Raw genomic sequence first — 21,292 nt, 5'->3', positions numbered from 1 at the left:
GGGTTTTGATAAATGCCAAGCACATTCAAAACATAATGATTTAAGAAATTCATCATATATCACTATGAAATTATACATCTCAAACTATCATCCTTCCTAAATCGGGATTTTGGGGTGGGGGTGCAGGGGCCGGGGGGGGGGGGGGGGACAAAAACACCAAAACTCAATAGAATTGTTTTCCATCTAATTTTTGTTTTGTTTTAAGAGCCAAAGCACCAAAGCATCTTCAACCCCTGAAGTGTAACATACATTTAATCATGGCTCCTGACTTAAGCATAACAATTCCAAATGGTTTCACGCGCGTTAAACACAAGTGCTCACACTCTTCTTACCTGTGTATCCAGCATACCATCCCCAAGAAGCCACCATTCCTAAAAGCCATTTATACATGATTCCTTCAATATACCAGAACCGCTTACTGTCCAGCAGTCGCAGGGGCTGAAGTACGATCACATAGCAGACGTAGGATGAAATAGCAACCAGGTTGTTGGCGACCATGAAGGCAAACCTCACCAGGGCTTTCACCACGATCCAGCCCAGCCACGGCGCTTCTTCCAAAGTCACAGCCATGCTCACATGGGCGGCCGTCCTGTCTTCCTGAGGCGAGAGGAAAATTCATTTAAAAAGGGATCCACACCTCCAAACAGTCCCCAACACCGAAAACGCCTCCGGCGCACACACCACACCACACACACACACACACACACACGCACACGCACACGCACCCCACGCGAGGAAGACCGAGGGGCTCCGCTGTGCTGGTGCGGCGTGTACCTCGGCGAGAGCGACCCGGGAGATTCCCGAGGGGGGCCGGGGCGAGCGGGGAGGAGCCGCGCAAGGTCAAGGGAGCCGCTCGCCCCGCGCAGGGGATGTCATAATACATTTAGCGAATGATACTACTACTCCCGCTCACTGGCGAGCCGCGCCTCACCGCAGTCCTGCTGCGTGGACCTAGGGGAAGGCAAGCGGCCCGCTGGCTTCCGACGCCCCAGGGGCACCCGGGTCCCGCGCCGCCTCCCCCCGCCTCGCGGCCGCCGCGCCGTACGCGGGTCCCTCGCTGAGCAGCCGGAGTCACGCTCACAGGGTTCGCTGGCGGCACAGACGCGGGGGGTTGCTCGCCGCCGCCGCCGCCGCCACCCCCCCTTTTTATTTTTTAAAAGGAGAGGGGCCTAGACAAGAGGGCCGAAAGGTAAGAGGAAGAAAGTGGGGGCCAACACGGCGAGAGGAGGAAGGACGGCGGGGCCGGGGGAGGGGAGGGCGCCGGGCCGCAGGGAGCCGCAGGGAGCCGCAGGGATGAGGAGAAGGGGGTCCCCGAGCGGGGAGAGAGGGAGGGGCGGCGGCAGCGCTCGGGGAGGGGGCGCGGCGGGGGCGGCGGGGGCGGCGGGGGCGCCCGGCTCACCTCAGCGGGCGCGGACGGCGGGCGGCGGCGGGGGTCCCCGGCCGAGGGGTCGCGGGCATGGACGCGGCGGCGGCGGCGGCGGCGGCCGAGGCGCGCGGGCGCCCTACTCCCCTCGCGGCTGCCTGCGGACAGAGGGACGGTGGGGACTCAGAGGCCGGACCTGTCACCGGGGCGGGTCCGGGGAGGCGGGCGGATGCCCCGCGCCCCCGCCTCCTCCTCGGGGCCTACCGCGCCCTCGTCCCTCATGCCGCCGCCGCCGCCGCCGCCCCGGGCCGCACGACGACGACGACGACGACGACAGCCGGTCCCCGCCCCCCCCGCGCCGCTCCGGGCCCCGCGCCGCCGCAGCCCCGCGCCCGCCGAGCCGCGGTTACCTCAGGCTGGCCGGGCCCCGGCCCGGGCTGCGGGAGCCGGAGGCGCCGGAAGAATGCATGGCCGGCGGCGGGGCCGGCGGAAGGAGGCGGCGGCGGGGCCCGGGCCCGCTCCCGCTCCCGCTGCGGCTGCGGCTGCGGCTGCGGCTGCGGCTGCGGCGCCCACCCTCGCTCCCCGGGCCGGGCGGCGTTCGCCGGGTGGCGCGGCGCGGCGCGGCGCGGCGGCGGGAGGACGCGGCGGGAGCAGACGCGGCGGCGGGGCCGCCCCCAGAGCGCCCTCTAATGAAGGCTCCGCGGCCGCCGCCGCCGCCGCCGCCGCCGCGGCCCCGACCCCGCGCGTCCGCGGGGCGGGCCCTTGGGGCAGCAGGGCCCTAGGCCGGCGGGACCTCGCCGAGCCCGGGTCCCGGGGAGCCGGCGGCCCGGCGGGGCCTGGGGAAGGGCAGCGGGCCCTGCTCGAGGCGGGGGGCGCCGCGGGCCGGGCGGGAGCCCCTCTCAGCCCCCCCGCCCCGCCGGCTCGCATTGTTAGGGCGCCCCCGCCTGCGGCTGACCGCTTGGTCCCCCAGCTGGGAAGCGGTCTCCGGGGAGGGCCTGAGGTGCTCTTTCCCTTCCTAACGAGGCCCAGTGGCTCTCACGGCTTCTCCACCTCCCCAGGGCATTCAGGTCGAGAGTTTAAGATCAATTCATTTTAAGTGCCAGAATTCTGGTTTCTGGAGAGCACCCAGCCCATTAGGGACAACTCCAATTCCCCATCCGTGTCCCCACCCCCATTCCCCCTAAAGGAAAAAAACAAAACACCCCCCCCCCAAAAAAAAAAAAAACGAATCCAATGGGAATGGGGTGGTCTACACAGAGACACTGAAATGTAGTTCAAGGAAGGAAAACCCTTAGGCAGGGCCTGCTCTCCGGTGCTCAAAGCCTGGTGGCCCCAGGTACCCCTCCCTGGGCAGCCCCGGGCACTCCGGGAGCACGGGGGTTGCATTCTGTTTCAGATGCTGGGCCGCAGGAAGGAGCAGGGACCAGTAACCCAGTGACCTGGCCACCTGAACATTCTCAAGCGGCCTACCTAAATTTCACTTCTTAAAAAAAAAAAAAAAAAAAAAACCTTAAAATCTTATATCCCTTAATTAAATTTTTAAATAGGGGTTGGGAGCAGTTCTTACATGTTCCTAGTGAACTAACAACGTCTAAATCAGAATGCCACCTATACTGCCTATTTTGAAGATACTTGTTACCGCGTTTGCTGTGGACTCTCAACTATTTCTTTGTCTCTCTTTAATTCTCTCGTTGGTCCACAGGTGGAAGAAAGAGAATTCACCTTTATGCCATAAGAAAGAAGACTTTCTATTCCCATTCCCTCTGGCGATGTTTCAGCCCGGGCTCTGGCTAAAAGAATTGATTAGATTCCTTTCCATTTGTCTTTATAGATGTTATTTATCTCCTTTGCTAATATATTTTAACTATGTAGGGCGTATAAAGGCACAGGCCCTCTTACAACTTTCCATTCCCTTTACTAGCAGTAGAAAAGTTAGATATGCCCTTTCTAGTCCTCTGTATTTTCTCTGAGAATTTAGATACCATGGTAGTAGCATCTTTAAATAAATCTTATGAGGCAAATGGTATATGCACTATATTGTTCAAAATATGCCATCATATTCTCTTTTTTTAAATTCAAGTATAGTTAACAGAAAGCATTACATTAGTTACAGATGCACAATATAATGATTCAACAATTCTGTACATTACTCATCACAATAAATGTGTTTTTAATCCCCTTCCCCTATTTCACCCATCCTCCCACCCACCTCCCCTCAGGAACCACCAGTTTGTTCTCTATAGTTAAGAGTCTGTTTCTTGGTTTATATCTTTTTTGTTGTTGTTCCTTTGGTTTGTTTCCTAAATTCCACATATGAGTGAAATCATATTGTATTTTTCTTTCTCTGATGTATTTCACTTAACATTATACCCTCTAGATCCATCCATGTTGTTGTAAATGGTAAGATTTAATTCTTTTAAGGCTGAATAATATATTTATATATATATATATATATATATATATATATCCCTCACATCCTCTTTATCCATTCATTTGTGGATGGACACTTAGGTTGTTTCCATATCTTGGCTATTATAAACAATGCTGCAATAAACATGGGCATGCACGTATCTTTTTGAATTAGTGTCTTTGTTTTCTTTGGGTAAATACCAGCAGTGGAATTACTGGATCATATGGTAGTTCTATTTTTAGTTTTTTGAGGAACTGTTTTCCACAGTGGCTGTACCAGCTTGCATTCCTATCAACAATACATGAGGGTCCCTTTTTCTCCACATCCTCGCCAACACTTATTTCTTATATTTTAGACATTCTGACAGGTGTGGGGTGATCCCTCATTGTTGTTTTGATTTGCCTTTCCCTGATTATTGAGATGTTGAGCATCTTTTCATGTATCTGTTTGCCATCTGTATGTCTTTTTGGAAAAGTACCAATTTATGTCCCCTGCCCATTTTTTAATTGGATTGTTTTCTTGGTGTTGAGTTCTTCTTTATATATCATGAGATTTTTGAGCAAGTAAGACAGGTAAGGCACCTGGATTCTATTTGATCTATCCCCTTCAGGATTTCCCACATGTTGGTAAACACTGGCTGACATTTAGAGAGAACATACAATGGGATTTATACCTGGTTCCTGGATTAGTGAGCATCCGCCAGAGCACCAGATACACCAGCACTTGCTGAGATGTAATTAATACCAGCCAGGCCCAAAAAAGGGCCAGAGGTTGAGCAGGACCTTTCACAGTGCGTCTCAGACATTAGCCTGCAAAACACCACTCGGGATGTCTATTGAAAAGATGGATTCTTGGGCCTCATACCAAAACACTTCAGTACTCCCACAGGGGCCTGGGAGCCAGCCTGCTTTTTAGAAAATATCATAGGTAATTCTGATGCGAGTAGCATACAGACTTTAAGAAAACCTGACCTAGAGGTATCCTGAGATAATCACATTATCTTTCCCAGACCCTTCCTAATTTTAAATTACTTGATCATATGTGTTCTCATCTGTATTAGTCAGCTTTGGCTGCTATAACAATGTACCAAAGACTGGGTGGCTTAAACAACAGAAATTTACTGTTTCACAATTCTGGAGGCCGGAAGCTTGAGATCAAGGTGTCGGCAGGGCCACACTCTCTCTGGAGGCTCTAAGTAGTCAACAGGGTTGTCTTCTCCTGAGACCCCTCTCTCTCTAGCGTGTAGCTGGTTGCCTACTCCCGGTGTCCTACCATGGCGGATGCCACGCGTGCGCACACACGTCTGACATCTGTCTCTTCCTGTATATTTGTAACCCTTATAAGAACACTAGTCACGTTGGATTAGAGCTCACCCTCAGGACTCCCATTTTAACTTCATCACCTCTCTAAAGGGCCTCTCTCCAAATGCAGTCACATTCGGAGGTGCTGGGGGTGAGGGCTTCGCTATATGTGCTTTCGGTGGACACGGTACAGCCATAGCATCATCCTTCTGTTTACACTGCAGAATTCTGCGATTTAAGTAGCTCTTTGTGGAGGGATGTGGAAGCCCCAATTTTGATTATTTCAGCTGTTCTCTTGACTGGCTCCTGTCTCATTAGACTTTTCTTGAAGTTAAGCAAGTTAAGCAATACACCATATTCCAAGTGCAGATAGGCCCTGGTCTTCTGTTTTGTTTTGTCTTGTTGCCCAGGGCGAATGAACGGGCTTTAACTTTCTTGACCACTGCGGCACATCCAGTTTCAAGACAATTCAATATTGGGGCGCCTGGGTGGCTCGGTCAGTTGAGCGGCTGACTCCGGATTTCTGCTCAGATCATGGTCACAGGGTCGAGAGATCGAGCCCTGCAACGGGCTCCACACTCTGTGGGGAAGCTACTGGAGAGTCTCTTCCCCTGCCCCTCTCCCTGCTCACTTGCTCTCTCAAATAATAAATAAATAAATCTTTTAAAAACAACAGGTAATTCCGTACCTACAATGGATAAGAATCTACATTTGAGCTGACTTCAGGGAACAATTTCAGATGATGCTTAATTTATAGTATTTCAGAGTTCATCTTAGATATAAAACCTATATCTATATAAACTTTTTCTGCCCTGCCACCTTTCAACCCACTTACATACCCTCCTGAGATTTTTGTTGTTGTAGCTTATTTCCAAGACAGCACAAGCAGACTCATGTATAGATGCTTTGAATGACTGTAATGAGTTTGAGAAAACCAGTTTTTCTAGAGGGATCTGAAGAAAGCAAGGACCTTCTTCAATAGCTTCCTGCTATCTTAGAGCTCTGCTTATCAAAACGCAAGCATTAGTCAAGAATTTGAGAGCCTTCATGTGCACCCCAATAGGGGAAAAGGGAGAACAGACTCCACCCTATAGCTACAGGCATGTTAATAGTTTCAGTTTCAAAAGCCCACATCTGAACCACAAGAAGATGGTCTTTTCAAAGAGAAAGATGACTTCTCACATTTCCAGGAGTTTCCAGACATTTTAAAAGCCATCTAACCACAACACCTTAGAAGATTTAATTCCACCCATCTGGTCCACAAACACGTAAGGAATTAGATTATAACCAGGAAGGGGATCCCTTGGGCAGATGAATCCCCCTGGGCCCTCTCTTTTTCCTCGAGGCAATTACAGAAACATTTCACCTACCTGGGCCTCTCTCTGCACCAGAGCTCCAGTGAACTAGTTCCTGTCTAGGGGGAAAGCCCCTCGGCAGTGCTGTAAGTGTGCGATGACTTGGCACAGCTTCCTCCATGCCCGCCCATCACTAGAAACAGTTGCAAATCAGAAATGAGCTCCCCAAGAGAGTCAAATTCTGACTACTAGTCAGCTTTAACTTCAAACAGGGAAATATGTATATATAACATTTTTTTCTTTTATTTAGTATCAGTAATCATTTTATCTAAAACATATGAGGGCTTATAGCCTTAATATCGTTTAGACAAGTTGAGTCAAATCATCAAGACTTGACTATAGCTTCATTTAAACCATTTCAGCTACTTTTTCTTAGCAACGTTGCCCTAAACAATATGGTGAAGTAAATAATTCTCCTCCTCGGTGCCCCTCTTTTTCAGCTAATTTCCCTTTCCCCTCCTCTGAGTACTAAAATGAACCCTAGTTTGCAAAGGGCACTTAAGACCCCACCTAAGACCCCTTACTCTCTCACCAGACAACCCTCTAAGCTGGAACCTTCTTACCTGGCAAATGTTGCATTTTCCTTGGTTCAGCCCTGTCTTTCCTGCCCAGTGTGGTAAACTAATCCATGCTGAGCTGCTTAAGGCTATGTGTTCCCTCTTCCTAAAGAATGAACACTTTATAAAGGACTTCCTAAAATCCGATGAACCTTAATACCTCTGTAGTAGAGATTCTCAGGGACTGTAGTATTTGAGTATTCTTTTTTTTTTAATTTTTATTTATTTATGATAGTCACAGAGAGAGAGAGAGGCAGAGACATAGGCAGAGGGAGAAGCAGGCTCCATGCACCGGGAGCCCGACGTGGGATTCGATCCCGGGTCTCCAGGATCGCGCCCTGGGCCAAAGGCAGGCGCTAAACCGCTGCGCCACCCAGGGATCCCTTTCTTGTAAGATATTTTGGAGCAGCCCATTTCAGCAACTTCCTCCCCTGATGAAACCTATGAAGTCAATGTAGTACATCTATAAGACAAATTCAGAGGCGTTTGGGTGGCTCAGTCGGTTAAACATCTTACTCTTGATTTGGGCTCAGGTCATAATCTTGGGGTCCTGAGATGAAGCCCCACCCTGGGCTCTGCTCTACAGAGAATCTGCTTGAGATTCTCTCTCTCCTGCTCCCTCTGTCCCTCCCCCACATATGCATTTCTCTCTCTCAAATAAATAAATAAATCTAAAAAAAAAAAAAAAGACAAATTCAGATTTTAAATTGTATTTTCCTAACAGAACCAAAATAATGACATTATTGGTCATTATGTTAAAACAGTAATGATCGCTGACATGTATTAATCACTTTCGATGTTCCAGGCCCTGTTCTCAATGGTTTACATGCATTAACTCATTCAGTCATCACAAAGAAGATTGTTAGGCCTATTTTACAGATGGAGAGGTTAGACAGTCTGCCCTAGGTTGCTCAGCTAGCAAGTGGAGGAGCTGAGACTTGATTTCGAAGTTCTCAGGCTCTAAGAGACACTGGTGGAAAAGCTCTTCTCCACTGAGAGAGACAGGAAGTTTCAGAGGATGCTACTTTTTTCTGGTCTCACCTCCTAGCACTCCCTCCTCACCCCTTCCCTGTCTTGTGCCCCCCACACTCTATTATACTAGTCACACTAAGGTACTCACCCTCTTGAAAGGATGCGCGGGATAACCTCACACATACAATTTCATGCATTCTTTGTTTATGCTTTCCCTTCTCTGTGTCTATTTGATTATATTCATCCCTTGAGGCCCAGCTTAGATATCAAAGAATCTCCCAGCACTTCAGAATTCATTGCCTCTTCCTCCATATGGATGCTTCTGCCTCAATGCTCACTACCTTGCCACAAAACTGGATGTTTTATATTTCAGGTTCTCTGCTGAGATTAGGCGTTCCACATCACCTGCCTTTCTCATTATTTTCCCAGTTTCTAGTTTACTGCCTTATCTATGGTAGGAAACAAAGTTTTTAAAAGATTTTATTTTTAAGTAATCTCTACACCCAACGTGGGGCTCGAATCCACAACTCCAAGATCAAGAGCCGCATGCTCCACTGACTGAACCAGCCAGGCACCTGGGAAATTAATTTTTTAATTCAATGTTTAATTTATGCAAATTAGTTTCTTTTTTTTTATTTGAGAAATAGGATACCTTGAATGATGACATCATCATTATCATCCAAATCAAAGCAGAAGAAATAATATTGCTAAGACTTCATTTAAAATGTTTTTCAGGGGGATCCCTGGGTGGCGCAGCGGTTTGGCGCCTGCCTTTGACCCAGGGCGCGATCCTGGAGACCCGGGATCGAATCCCACATCGGGCTCCCGGTGCATGGAGCCTGCTTCTCCCTCTGCCTGTGTCTCTGCCTCTCTCTCTCTCACTGTGTGCCTATCATAAATAAATTAAAAAAATAAAAAAAAAATGTTTTTCAGTCTTTTTGGCATGATTGTCAAGAAACAGACTCTTAAATATAGAGAACAAACTGATGGTCACCAGAGAGGAGGCAGGTAGGGGAATGGTGGTGATTTAAGATATACTTACCCTGGGAAAACAAATAAAATTGTACGAGTAGAAAAACTTTTCTTGTTCATGAATTGTTTGACTAATTCCTCTAGAAAAAATAAAAAATAATTTTAAAAAGTGTCTGGAATCAGCTGTTGTCAACCACACAGCGTTGAGAAACTTAGAGTCTGGCCAGGGGATCCTGGACCAGCTTCTCCCTCCCAATACAGCCACCAAAAGGCCCTGGAGTTGGGGTTCCACTCCCTGTCACCCCAAAGGCTGGCAGGCCCTGTCTCTCTACCCCTCTCTTCCAGAATATTATTTCTATGGGAAAATGCAAAGTTAAAAACATTCTTGGGACATTCTCTGGGTGGCTTGGTGATTGAGTTCTGCCTTTGGCTCAGGTCATGATCCTGGGGTCCTGGGATTGAATTCTGGGTCGGGTTCCCCACAGGGAGCCTGCTTCTCTGTCTCTGCCTATGTCTCTGCCTCTGTGTGTGTGTCTCTCATGAATAATAAAATCTTAAAGAAAAACACATTCTCTTGAGGTATTACCTGTGAAATGGGAACTGTCAATAAAGAATATCTCATCCTTTGGTTTCCTACTGTATAGTCTTGTAGACACAAGTTCCTGTTTTAAGTACTATGAATTAAACAAAGCTATGGGCAAAGGAGTGATGCTAAAATGCTGCCTCTTCAAGTATGAGACTTTAAAAATGTAGTGCCATTCAAGTTATAATAATTATATAGTTTAAATTTTTATATGAGGCTAAATCCAGAATTAAAAAGAACTCCAGATGATTCTAATGGTTAGGCACATTTAAGAAACATTGGAATAGAGTAGGTACCTTTTTGGAAGAATGTCCATCCTTGGACTAAAACCCTTTATAATGGCTTATGAGGCCCTATAGAACTGCCCCTCTTGCCTCCCTCTCTAGCTGATCCTACACAAGGCTCCCCCTTGGGCTCACATTCCAGGTACACTGGCTTTATCTTATTTATGAGAACCCATTGTATGCCTTTCCACCTCAGGGGTTTTGCCTTTCATTTCCCTGCAGGGAAGGAACTTTCTGCTGCCCTTCACTTGGTCAAATCATGTCCATCTTTGTATATCAGTTTAATCCTACTTCATTACATTAGCCTCTCCGCCCACCCCTGCCCAGGCGCAAGGTCTCTGAACATTCTGACCCTTCCCTTCATAACAGTTTGTCATATAACTGGTCATAAGTAGTTAAATGTCTGATTCTCATACCAGGCTGTAAACTCTATAAGAATCACGTGTATTTTTCTTTATCATTGTGGCTCTAACTCCAAGAAGGTGCCTGGGACAGAAATGTGCCCAATAAGTGGTGGCTTCCCTTCCACTGCAATTGCTGTCAGCTAGAGTTGAGATTTTTGAAGCATGTCCCTGTTTCTAGTCAATTCACCTTCCAAACCATGAGGTCCACTACTGCCATGCTAATCTTCTAGATGTGGATAATTTCTGAATATCCACAGCTCTCTCTGTGTCCCATATTGGCCTATTGAAATGCCCCAAATAGGGATCCCTGGGTGGCGCAGCGGTTTGGCGCCTGCCTTTGGCCCAGGGCGCGATCCTGGAGACCCGGGATCGAATCCCACGTCGGGCTCCCGGTGCATGGAGCCTGCTTCTCCCTCTGCCTATGTCTCTGCCTCTCTCTCTCTCTCTCTCTCTGTGACTATCATAAATAAATAAAAATTAAAAAAAAGGGATCCCTGGGTGGCGCAGCGGTTTAGCGCCTGCCTTTGGCCCAGGGCGCGATCCTGGAGACCCGGGATCGCATCCCATATCGGGCTCCCGGTGTATGGAGCCTGCTTCTCCCTCTGCCTGTGTCTCTGCCTCTCTCTCTCTCTGTGACTATCATACATAAATAAATAAAAATTAAAAAAATAAAAAAAAATAAAAATAAAAAAAATTTAAAAAAAAAAAGAAATGCCCCAAATATGATTAAAAAAGAGTACATTTATTGAGAGTGTACTGTGCACCGTGCTAGATACTTTATATAGTTAATCTAATTTGCTCCTCACAATTACCCTTCAGGAATGTTATTTCCATTTCACATGTGAGAGGTGAAAGGCTTAGAAAGATTAGCTGACTAATCTATCAGGGTCATAGGGTTTGTAAGAGGAGACACCAGGATGGCACCTGATGCATTAACCCTTGTGTTCTTGACTTTCAAGTACCTATATCGTTCATTAGAATCCGGTTTGACTGTGCATGACAGAAAAGTCCAAAGTACAGTAAAGAGACTTTAGGCAAGACATAAAATGATATCTTTATCATATTAGAGAGACCAAAGGAAAGCAGTCTGGGGGTGTCACCTTAGTAGATACAGGATCTCATTTTTTCTAAGGGCTCACACACTGGCTACTACGTGGAAATCTAAGTATGGGAAGATAGAACTGGAACTGAAACACCAGTTAGATTTTTAGGGGATCCAGGCAAGAGAGGGTAGTAGCTTGGTCTAGAGTGGTGGCAGTGGAGTTGAGAAGAGGATCGTTTGAGAGAAATTTAGGAGTTAAAGTTGGCAGGACTTAGTGGGAGGTTGGAAATGCTATTTCCAAGACCACATGGATGAACTCCAGTGTAAACGTGAAATCTGGACTTCGAATCCCACGTAGGACTAGCCAAACGATATTGTGCTAAGCACCGCAACACTAGGGTGGACCCAGAGGATATCATCCAAGTCAAAGTATAAACTACCTGGTCTGGGCCTTTGTTACAAGAATCAAAGGCTATAAAGAGCAAATTATGGCTCTTTAACTTGCTGCCTTAAGCAAAGGCCATTTAAATCCCTTCCAATCAATGTGTTCCACAAGGAAAACAATCTTCTTTATAGCCTACCAACCACACCTCACCCCACATAGACTTGCTATAAATGGAGCCAGGAACTCTTGCACCTGAATTGCTCTAAAATATTTTCCTCCTACTAAAAAGTGTTCTCATACTCACCACCAACTTCTTATCTAGCTTTTATTAGTGTGGAACTGTGCTTCTCATGGTATTTCCAAACAATCATTTATTTCTGTCTCTTTTCTTAATTCATATTTTTTTAAATTCTTAGCCCTTTCCCGTTTTCTCTCAATTCATATTTCTAAACCAAAGCTGGCTAAGCAAAGTATTATTTACTTCAGATTGTCATTGTAGTTTTGTGATCATTTTAACATTCTTTGCAAGATGTCCCATCTTTTTAGTAGCAAGAGCGAACAATATGTATATAAAACTTCGCCGCCGCTGCTTTCCTTTTTGCACTATGAGAAAGAATTGATAGCTTTAGAGATTAGGAGTGTGGACGAAGCAAACAATGACGATAAAAGCTTGATGTTGTAGAATGAAAATTTACACTGAAACACAGCTCTGCTGTCTTTCTCCAATTTATATTTAATATAAAGTCTCTAATAAACCTGCAGGAACTTTTTTTTTTATATCTGTAAAGTACATAAATGTTTTCTTTGCAAAGTAATAATTAGCATATCTTAATATTGTTAAATTATACCCTATAGGAGCCCAATTATTTTACTCTGTGATATTTAGCAATTTTAGCTTAAACTCATTTCATTACAAAAGCACTAAAAATAAGGTTAATGAAATATTTCTGAAAATCTTCCAAAGGTGACCAGGATGAGTTTAGATGATTTGGAAGCCAACTGCATGTGTGACAGAGGTAGGCATGTGTCTCTCTCTCTCTTTTAAAGGTAGCAATAAATTCTGCCTCCATCCCCGATAATAACTGCTCAGTCAGAAAAGCTAAAAGGCTGCCCCAATATCTAGCAGCTCCAAAGATGCAAATTTAGGGATTCTGTAGCACTCACCCACCAGCAACCCATTCTCAGGCTCTCCTTGGGCCTTGTCACTGCCCAGAACTGCTTCAATTATGACATCTTAAGCTCCATTGTTCTGGCCTCTGATCATGACAACCTATCCTTCCAGCTCTGTCCATCTCTGCCAACTTGGAACCCCCCATTCTTCCATTATCTCCTGTGCTGTCTCTCACTGGGCATCTCTCACCTCATTTCTCTCACAAGTACTCTCACAAGTACCTTCAACTTGACCTTCCTGTAGTCTTTTTATTACACCTGCCCTGCAAAACCAAGGATTACACCTGCCCTGAATCCCCTTTTTTTGTTCAACTCATCTTGAAAGTATTGGGCTCAGTGGGGGAAAAAAATCACACAGCCGGACAGAAGAGTGACACCCTTGGAAATTCTTTTGTGTATCTCTGATCAGCATCCATCCTGTCCGTTTCATTTCCAATGCAATACCCTCTTCACCTGAAACTTCTGATCTGCCTTCTCTCCCCTCAGTCCCAGCAGAAGGTCTTGTCGGTCTCTCGGCACCTCTACAAACCTGTCTCTACTTATGCTAATACCATATTGTCTTAATTACTGTGGCTTTGTAGTAATTTTCAAAATTGAGAAGTGTGAATCTTCCATCTTCATTCTTCTATTTCAAGATTGTTTTGGTTATTTTGGATCCCTTGAATAGTTCCATATGAATTTTAGGATCAGCTTGCTGATTTCTGCAAAACAAAACAAAACAAAACAAAACAAAACAAAACAAAAAAACAACTGGGATTTAGATAAGTATTATGTTGCATTCCATAGAGTCCCAGGGAGTATCCATATGAAGTCTTTTTTGTTGTTTAGATCTTCTTTCATTTCTTTCAACAATATCTTGTAGTTTTCAGAATATAGGTTTTATACTTCTTTTATTAAATGTATTCCTAAGTATTTCATTCTTCTTGATACTATTGTAAATAGAACTGGTTTCCTAATTTCATTTTCAGATTTTTTATTGTAAGTGTATAGGAAATGTTTTTTGTATATTAATCTTGTTTCTTGTGACCTCGATGAACTCATTTATTAGCTGTGCTAGTTTCTTTCTGTGGATTCCTTAGGATTTTCAGTACATAAGATCGTGTCACCTGCCACCGAAGATTCTTAAGGGCGACAACTGCATAGTCATAGGATGAAGCTGGGGATGGTTCTTCAATCCCTTCAAAATATCCCTGAAATTTTTTCATTTTTCTAGTTAGAAAGGATGAGTCTCTCAACAACAAAATCCACAACTAATTTTTTATGGGTTGCATTTCAACTAACGCAGCTGAAAAACACAGTTTTGGTTGTTTTTTTGTTTTTTGTTTTTTTACCACAAGGGCTGCCCTTATCAATCTACAAAAATACATGAGATCATGACTGCAAAAACTGTCAGTATTTATCTTTTTCATTCAGAAAGCAGCATGATTTAGTGGAAAGACGTCTTCAGCCTCTGGAGTTGGCAGACTGGTTTTTAGTCTGGCTCTGTCCATATTAGCAATGTTATTACAGGCTTGTTGTTGAAGTTTCAGTGAGGTTTCCAGCCACTTCTCCAAGCTTTCTTCTGTAGGCTGCCTGTTTCCTCTGTAGAGGACTGAGCCTCAGAAGAGTTACAGTGCCCTGGACCAGAGGAGGCAGGACCAGCTGAGGAGTTTCTTTGGGAAATGTCTACTTCATTTTAGTCAAGGCATTTCTTTGGGTTCATTGAGGATAATTCCTTTCCTAATTTAAAACCATTATGACATTTCATCTCATTAAGGAAACCCTCTTTGCTGAGAGTGGATCTATCTTTGGTGAAGGTATATCCAGACCTTACCTGGCCTGGTACCTGCAGACTGCAGAGAATCTACAAAATGTATGAGAAAATCATAGTAGTGATCTAGAAGAACAAATAGGCTGTGGCCTTATTTTAATCACAGAGCCCAGGCTCTGTCACCGGGATGCAGAACTGGCAGGGGAAATTCCATGCCTTATCATAATGCTCATTGCTCTAGCTGCATCACTGCTTCCTTCCTCAATATGCAATTAAGGACTGACTTTTTAAGAGACAAACAACATGTCAGTTTTATGATCGCTGAAGCCTGTAATCTGAACATGTGTTTTCCCAGCTGGGCTCAAGGGCATGATGGCAAGAGTATGGCTGGCCCTAAAATCAGTTTGTCCATAGATTCAAATCCTGGTTCCATCTCTTAAAAACAGCATGAGACATTGGCAGTTTACTTAAGCTTTCTAACCTTTTACACCATCTGTGAAAAGAACACAGCAATTCATAGAAATGATTGCGAGAATGGAAAATATGCAGTCTTTACCATATGACAAGCACATGATACACTTGAACTCTTAGGAGGAGGAAGAGGAGTATAATTCTTCAAGACATTTGACTGATGAGGCTAAGAAAATTATTTTTAAGTCCACTCCAGTGGTATTTAGGCTTTAGTATGCATAGCAATCACCAAGAATAATTTTCTTTAATGAAAATTCCCAGACTCTACCCCCAGATTATCTGCTTCAGTAGTCAGTGGCAGGACCCATGAGTCTGCATCTTTAGCAACTATACTCCGGAATTCTGATACAGGTGATCCATGGGCACTTTTTAAAATTACCTTTTATTTTGGGGGCATCTGAGTGGCTCAGTTGCCTGCCTTTGGCTCAGGTCCTGATCCTGGGGCTCCTTGCTCAGTGGGGAGTCTGCATCTCCCTCTCCCTCTGCCCCTCTCCCTGTTTGTGCTCTCTCTCTCAAATAAATAAAATCTTAAAAAAATAAATAAAAACTAAAATTACCCTTCGTTTTGATATAATTTCAAATTTACAGAAAAGTTGCAAAAATAGCACAAAGAACTCATATGCTTTAATAAGATTCATCAATTTTTATTTTGCTACATTTACTATATCACTTTCTTTTCTCTATCTCTATAATTTTTTTTCTAAATCACTTGAGAATAGGTTGCACATCATACCTCTTTACTCCTTAAAACTTCAGTGTGCATTTCCTAAAGGAAGAATATTCTCTCTACATAATCACCAATCAGTTATCAAAATCAGGAAACAACACTGATAAGATACTTTTATCTAATATACAATCCATATTCCAATTTTATCATTTGCCTCAATATGCCTTTTATCACAACTTTTTGTCCCCATACAGGATCTAATCCAGGGACTGCATACATACTGCATTTAGTGTGACATCTCTTTTGTCTCCTTCAATCTGGAACAGTACCTGAGCCTAACTTTACTTTATGACATTGACTTTTTTTTTTTAAAGAACACAAGCCAATTATTTTATGGAACATCCCTTATTGTGGGTTTGGCTGATGTTTTCTAGTGATTAGATTTGGGTTATGTATTTTTGGCTAGAATCCTTCATAAGTAATGTGTCCTTTTCAGAATATCTCCTCTGGAAGAGACACATGATATCCATTTGTTTCTTATTGGCAAGATAGACCTCACTTTGAAAAATACTTGACTACTTTGAGAAAAATTTGAGGCCTCAGAACCTGAAGTGGTTGGACAAGGACTCAGGATGTTTACACTTCTGAATTTTCTTTTCTTTTTTTCTTTTTTTTAATTTAAATGCAATTTGCCAACATATAGTATAACACCCAGTGCTTGTCCCATCAAGTGCCCTCCTCATTGCCGGTCACCTCATCCCCCCACCCACATCCCCTTCCACAACCCTTTGTTTGTTTCCCAGAATTAGGAGTCTCTCATGGTTTGTTTCCCTCTCTAATGTTTCCCATTTACTCTTCTGAATTTTCTGATTGTGGGTTTATTAAAGAGCTTATCTGTCCATTGCCTAGGTAGTTCAGGTCATATATTAAACACACTGCTATTACATTCAAAACCACAGCATATCTTTATGTTTAACTTCTACAATTCTCTACCTCTACTCCTCATTTCTTTGATTTTTTTTTTTTTTTTTGAAGTAAGCTCTATGCTCCACATGGGGCTTGAAGTCATGAACCTGAGATCAAGAGTTGTATGCTCTACTAACTGAGCTAGCCAGATCCTGTTCCACTCCCCCGCCCCCCTCCATCCTGCCACAACCACCCATTTTCACTTTTAGTAACTCTGGATCATGACTTCTATCCTGCGGTAAATACAGGTAATCTATATGATGTATCATATGACATAAATGGCTGCACCCATGCTATTGATGTTAGTTTGAGGCTAGTAGAGAAAACTTAATTCTTTGCATCACACATTTTACAATGACATATCAGCTTACTCTTTGATTATATGCTTGAAAGTGCTCACTTATTTTTCCATTACCTCTAAAACACACTGAGACATGAATTGTAATTGCTGTTTTATTGCTTATGTTTTCACTCAGTAATATGCATTTAAGTTTTTTCCATGTCTATACGACTTGATAATTCTTTTTAGTGCTAAATGATATTCATAATTGTCTAGATGTACCACAGTTTATTGATTCACCTGCTGAAGGACATTTTGGTTGCTTCCAAGTTAGGATAATTATGAATAACGTTTTTATAAATATCCATGTGTAGTGTTTCATGTGCATATAAGTTTGCAAATCCTTTCAGTAAATACCAAGGAGAATGACTTCTGGATTTTAGGATGAGAATGTGTTTAGTTTTAAGAAACTATCAAACTGGGCAGCCCCAGTGGCCCAGCGGTTTGGCGCTGCCTTCAGCCCAGGATGTGATCCTGGAGATCCGGGATGGAGTCTCACGTCTGGCTCCCTGCATGGAGTCTGCTTCTCCCTCTGCCTGTGTCTCTGCCTCTCTCTCTCTCTCTCTCTTTCTGTGTGTGTCTCTCATGAATACATAAATAAAATCTTAAAAAAAATAAAATAAACTGTCTTCAAAGTGGCCATTCTTACCAGCAATGAATGAGAGTTCCTATTTATCAACATCCTCACCAGCATTTGGTGGCGTCAGTGTTTTGTATTGTGATCCCTCCAATAAGTATTAGTGACATTTCATTGTTGTTTCAATGTGCAAATCCCTAATGCATATGATATTTAGTATCTTTCCATATACTTACTTGCCATCTACATATCTACTTTGGTGAGGTATCTGTTCAAGTCCTTTGCCCAATTTTTCTTTGGGTTTTGTTGTTGTTGTTTGTATTTTTGCTGAGTGTTAAAGTTCTTTGTATATTTTGGATAGCAATCCTTTATCAGATGTGTTGTTTATAAATATTTTCTCCCAATCTGGCTTGTCTTCTTTTTCTCTTTACATTGTCATTCATGGAGCAGAAGTTTTTAGTTTTAGTGAAGCCCAGCTTATCAGTTATTTTTTCCATGGATGGTGCCTTTTGTCAACGTTGTATCCAAAAAGTCATCACCAAACCCAAGGTCATCTAGATTTTCTTCTGTGTTATCTTCTAAAAATTTTAGAGTTTTGTGTTTTACATTTAGGTCTATGATCTATTTTGAATAGATTTTTGTGAAGGTTGTAAGGTCTATGTCTAGATTCACTTTTCTGTACATAAATGTCTTATTGTTCGATCACCATTTATAAAAGAAGCTATCTTTGTTCCATTGTAACTGTCTTTACTCCCTTGTCTAAGATCAATTGACAATATTTATGTGGGTCTAAGTCTGGGCTCTCTAGTCTGTTTCATTGATCTATCTGTCAATTCCTTTACCAACGCCTCACTATCTTGATTATTACAGCTTTATAATAAATCTTGAAATTGGGTAGTGTCAGTCCTTTGCCTTTATTCTTCTCCTTCAACATTGGGTTGATTATTCTGGGTCTTTTGCCTCTTTATATAAATTCTAAATTCAGATTGTTGATATGTATAAGATAACCTGCTGAAATTTTGATTGGGAATTTTTGTTTGTTTGTTTTTTTGTCTAATTGCATTAGCTAGGACTTCCTTTCTACTGTCACTTATCATCACCTAGCCACTTTCCATCTTCCAACATGTCCACATCTCTCATTTGCTGTGGTCTCCATACTTGTTCTCTTTTTCCTTGTGGATTTGTATCTTTTTAAAAAAAAGATGTTTATTTTATTTATAGTTAAATAAACTCCACCCCCAGTGTGGGGCTCAAACTCACAACCCCAAGATCAAGAATCACATTGCTCTACTGACTGAGCCAGCCAGGTGGCCTAATTTTTTTTCTTTTTTTAATGAGAGAGAGAGTTGGGAGGAGGGTGCAGAGGGAGAGGTAGAGAGAAAAACTTAAGCAGGTTCTAGGTGCCCAGCATGGAACCATGGAATCTCATGACCCTGAGGTCACGACCTGAGCCAAAATCTCAAAAGTTAGACACTTAACCAACTGACTGAGTCACTCAGACACCCCTGTATTTTTTTAATCCCCTCCCCTTTAGCACTTTAGTAAGATTTTAGAAGACAACAGATATAAGTAAATATGATTAATTCAGTAGGTTACCCAGAAGTGTATTTGTTTTTCATATATCATCACTTTAAAAATTATGCCTAAGAGACCCAAAAAGCTGCAAGCTGTAGGGCTTCTTTCAACTTTTAAGTAGGTCTGATAGCTATGACCTTCATAAACTCTTCCTAGAGACACAATCCCAAATAAGTAATAGGTCTGACACTATATTGATATTCTCATATTTTTATGTACTAACATAAATTAGTGGGTAATTATGTGCTTTCCAAAGGGATTTACTATTTACTATAGGTAGATTTCCCTCCCTAGGAGTTCACTCTCCTAGGACATCTAAAGTAAAATTTTATGTGCTAAAATTCAATTCATGGGCAGCCCCGGTGGCTCAGTGGTTTAGCGCTGCCTTCAGCCCAGGGCCTGATCCTGGAGACCCGGGATCGAGTCCCACATCAAGCTTCCTGCATGGGGCCTGCTTCTCCCTCTGCCTGTGTCTCTGCCTCTCTCTCTCTCTATGTCTATCATTAATAAATAAATAAATAAATCTTTAAAAAAAAATTCAATTCATAGCTAATAAGAACATAATCATTCTATATAATATAGTATACTAATATCTTTCTGCTAACCAAGTCACTAAACCTATTCTTTGATTTGGAAGCTGGAATTTAGTGAATGGCACCAACATTTAAATCCGTGAAAATTTCAAAGAAGAGGACACACAGAAAGAAAATAGGCCTTGATGTGATTCTGGAGACCCAGGATCGAGTCCCACATCGGGCTCCCTGCATGGAGCCTGCTTCTCCTTCTGCCTGTGTCTTTGCCTCTCACTCTCTCTTTCTGTGTCTCTCATGAATAAATAAATAAAATCTTAAAAAAAGAAAAAAGAAAGAAAGAAAGAAAGAAAGAAAGAAAGAAAGAAAGAAAGAAAAAGAAAGAAAGAAAGAAAGAAAGAAAGAAAGAAAGAAAGAAAGAAAGAAAGAAAGAAAGAAAGAAAGAAAGAAAATAGGCCTTGAGAAGGACTGGATAACAAAGTAGGATGACAGCCAGAGGTGAGAGAAGGCCATCAAGTACCTGGGGAAAGGTACCACTAAAATAATGTAAAAATAATGCTGGGTACTCACTCATTGTCATGAAGTTACTAATGGAGGGATTACAGGGAGGGAAGAGGGTGATTGGACAAAACAACTGCTGCAGACATGAATCTAGTGTCATGCTTACAGTCAAGGGCATGACTGTTATGGAACACAGAGTTTCCAAGTTACAAGATGTGCTGAGTTTGAATAATGGGTTGTGGATCAAGAATGTCCTAAATTAAAATAATAATGGCAACGGGAGCCAACCTACAGAATTTAAGGGGGGAAAACGTAATGAAAGTAGATTCAATAAGGATTAGAAGGAAGAAATTCTTCCAAATTGATTTCAGGATTTCAAAAGCATTGATATTGCAAAAGATGTGGTGGGGGAATGCCATATGGCATCTTTAACAAGGAAATAGCACGTGTGATGACATCAGGGACAAACCAAGCAAAAACATAACGATAAGGACCTCATAAAACAAGATAATAACTAATGTTTATTCAGCATTTACTACATGACAAGCACAATGCTGAATATCATAGCATTAATCTTCAGAGCAGTGTTGTGAAGTAGGAACTATTTCCTGATTGATAGATGAGGAAACTGAGGTTTTTGTGACTTTAAATGATTTGCTCAAGTTCACATGAACTCAGGTCTGCCTGACTCCAGAGTTTCTGATGTGGACTTCTAATTCATAGTCTCAGTAATAATTACTATTTCATAAATATCGTTTATGTGTTAGGCGTTTTGTATACTTCTCTTTATTCCTCACTACAGCCCTATATACTAGATTGAATTAATACCTAAGTATTAATAAGGTATCATACCTTATTAAATATTAATAGTAGCCTTAAAACAATCCTGTGAGGTAGTTATACCGATATTTATAGGATATTACCTTATCAATTATTAATGGTATTTTGATGGAGATTTACATTCAAAAGTATGAAAAGCTGATATTGAATTCCCTCAAAAGCAAACTATCTTTAGCATCTGTTTCATCTTCCTCTCTTCCTCCTCCCCTCCTCCTTCCCTACACTTCCCCTGCCAATTCTTAGCACATCATAGCTCCCTCCTATACCCAGTTCTAGG

General features: G+C 43.0%; 1 protein-coding gene and 2 long non-coding RNA genes across 3 annotated transcripts in view; 1 reads left to right on the top strand and 2 right to left on the bottom strand.

Moving 5' to 3' along the window:
• The window catches only part of LPGAT1 (lysophosphatidylglycerol acyltransferase 1), an 80,960-nt gene extending 79,487 nt beyond the window's left edge, over positions 1-1,473 (bottom strand). Inside the window, 3 exon segments of the mRNA XM_077902194.1 lie at positions 333-597; positions 1,400-1,425; positions 1,428-1,473. Of these exon segments, the coding sequence (XP_077758320.1) occupies positions 333-597; positions 1,400-1,425; positions 1,428-1,458 (322 nt within the window). The 5' untranslated portion in view covers positions 1,459-1,473.
• LOC144316359 (uncharacterized) overlaps positions 701-21,292 on the top strand; it is a 33,121-nt gene continuing 12,529 nt past the window's right edge. Inside the window, exon 1 of the long non-coding RNA XR_013382286.1 lies at positions 701-1,189. This is a non-coding gene — a long non-coding RNA (uncharacterized LOC144316359). The remainder of the gene's footprint in view (positions 1,190-21,292) is intronic.
• Positions 7,226-19,301, bottom strand: LOC144316360 (uncharacterized). The gene is made up of 3 exons (XR_013382288.1): positions 12,793-19,301; positions 9,001-9,070; positions 7,226-7,427 (listed from the first exon to the last, which is right to left on the bottom strand). It is a non-coding gene; the product is annotated as an uncharacterized LOC144316360 (long non-coding RNA).

Source organism: Canis aureus, chromosome 6 (genome assembly GCF_053574225.1).
Source record: "Canis aureus isolate CA01 chromosome 6, VMU_Caureus_v.1.0, whole genome shotgun sequence".
Lineage (NCBI taxonomy): Eukaryota > Metazoa > Chordata > Mammalia > Carnivora > Canidae > Canis > Canis aureus.
Note: the sequence above shows the minus strand (reverse complement) of the source record. Positions and strands in the feature narration are given on the sequence as shown.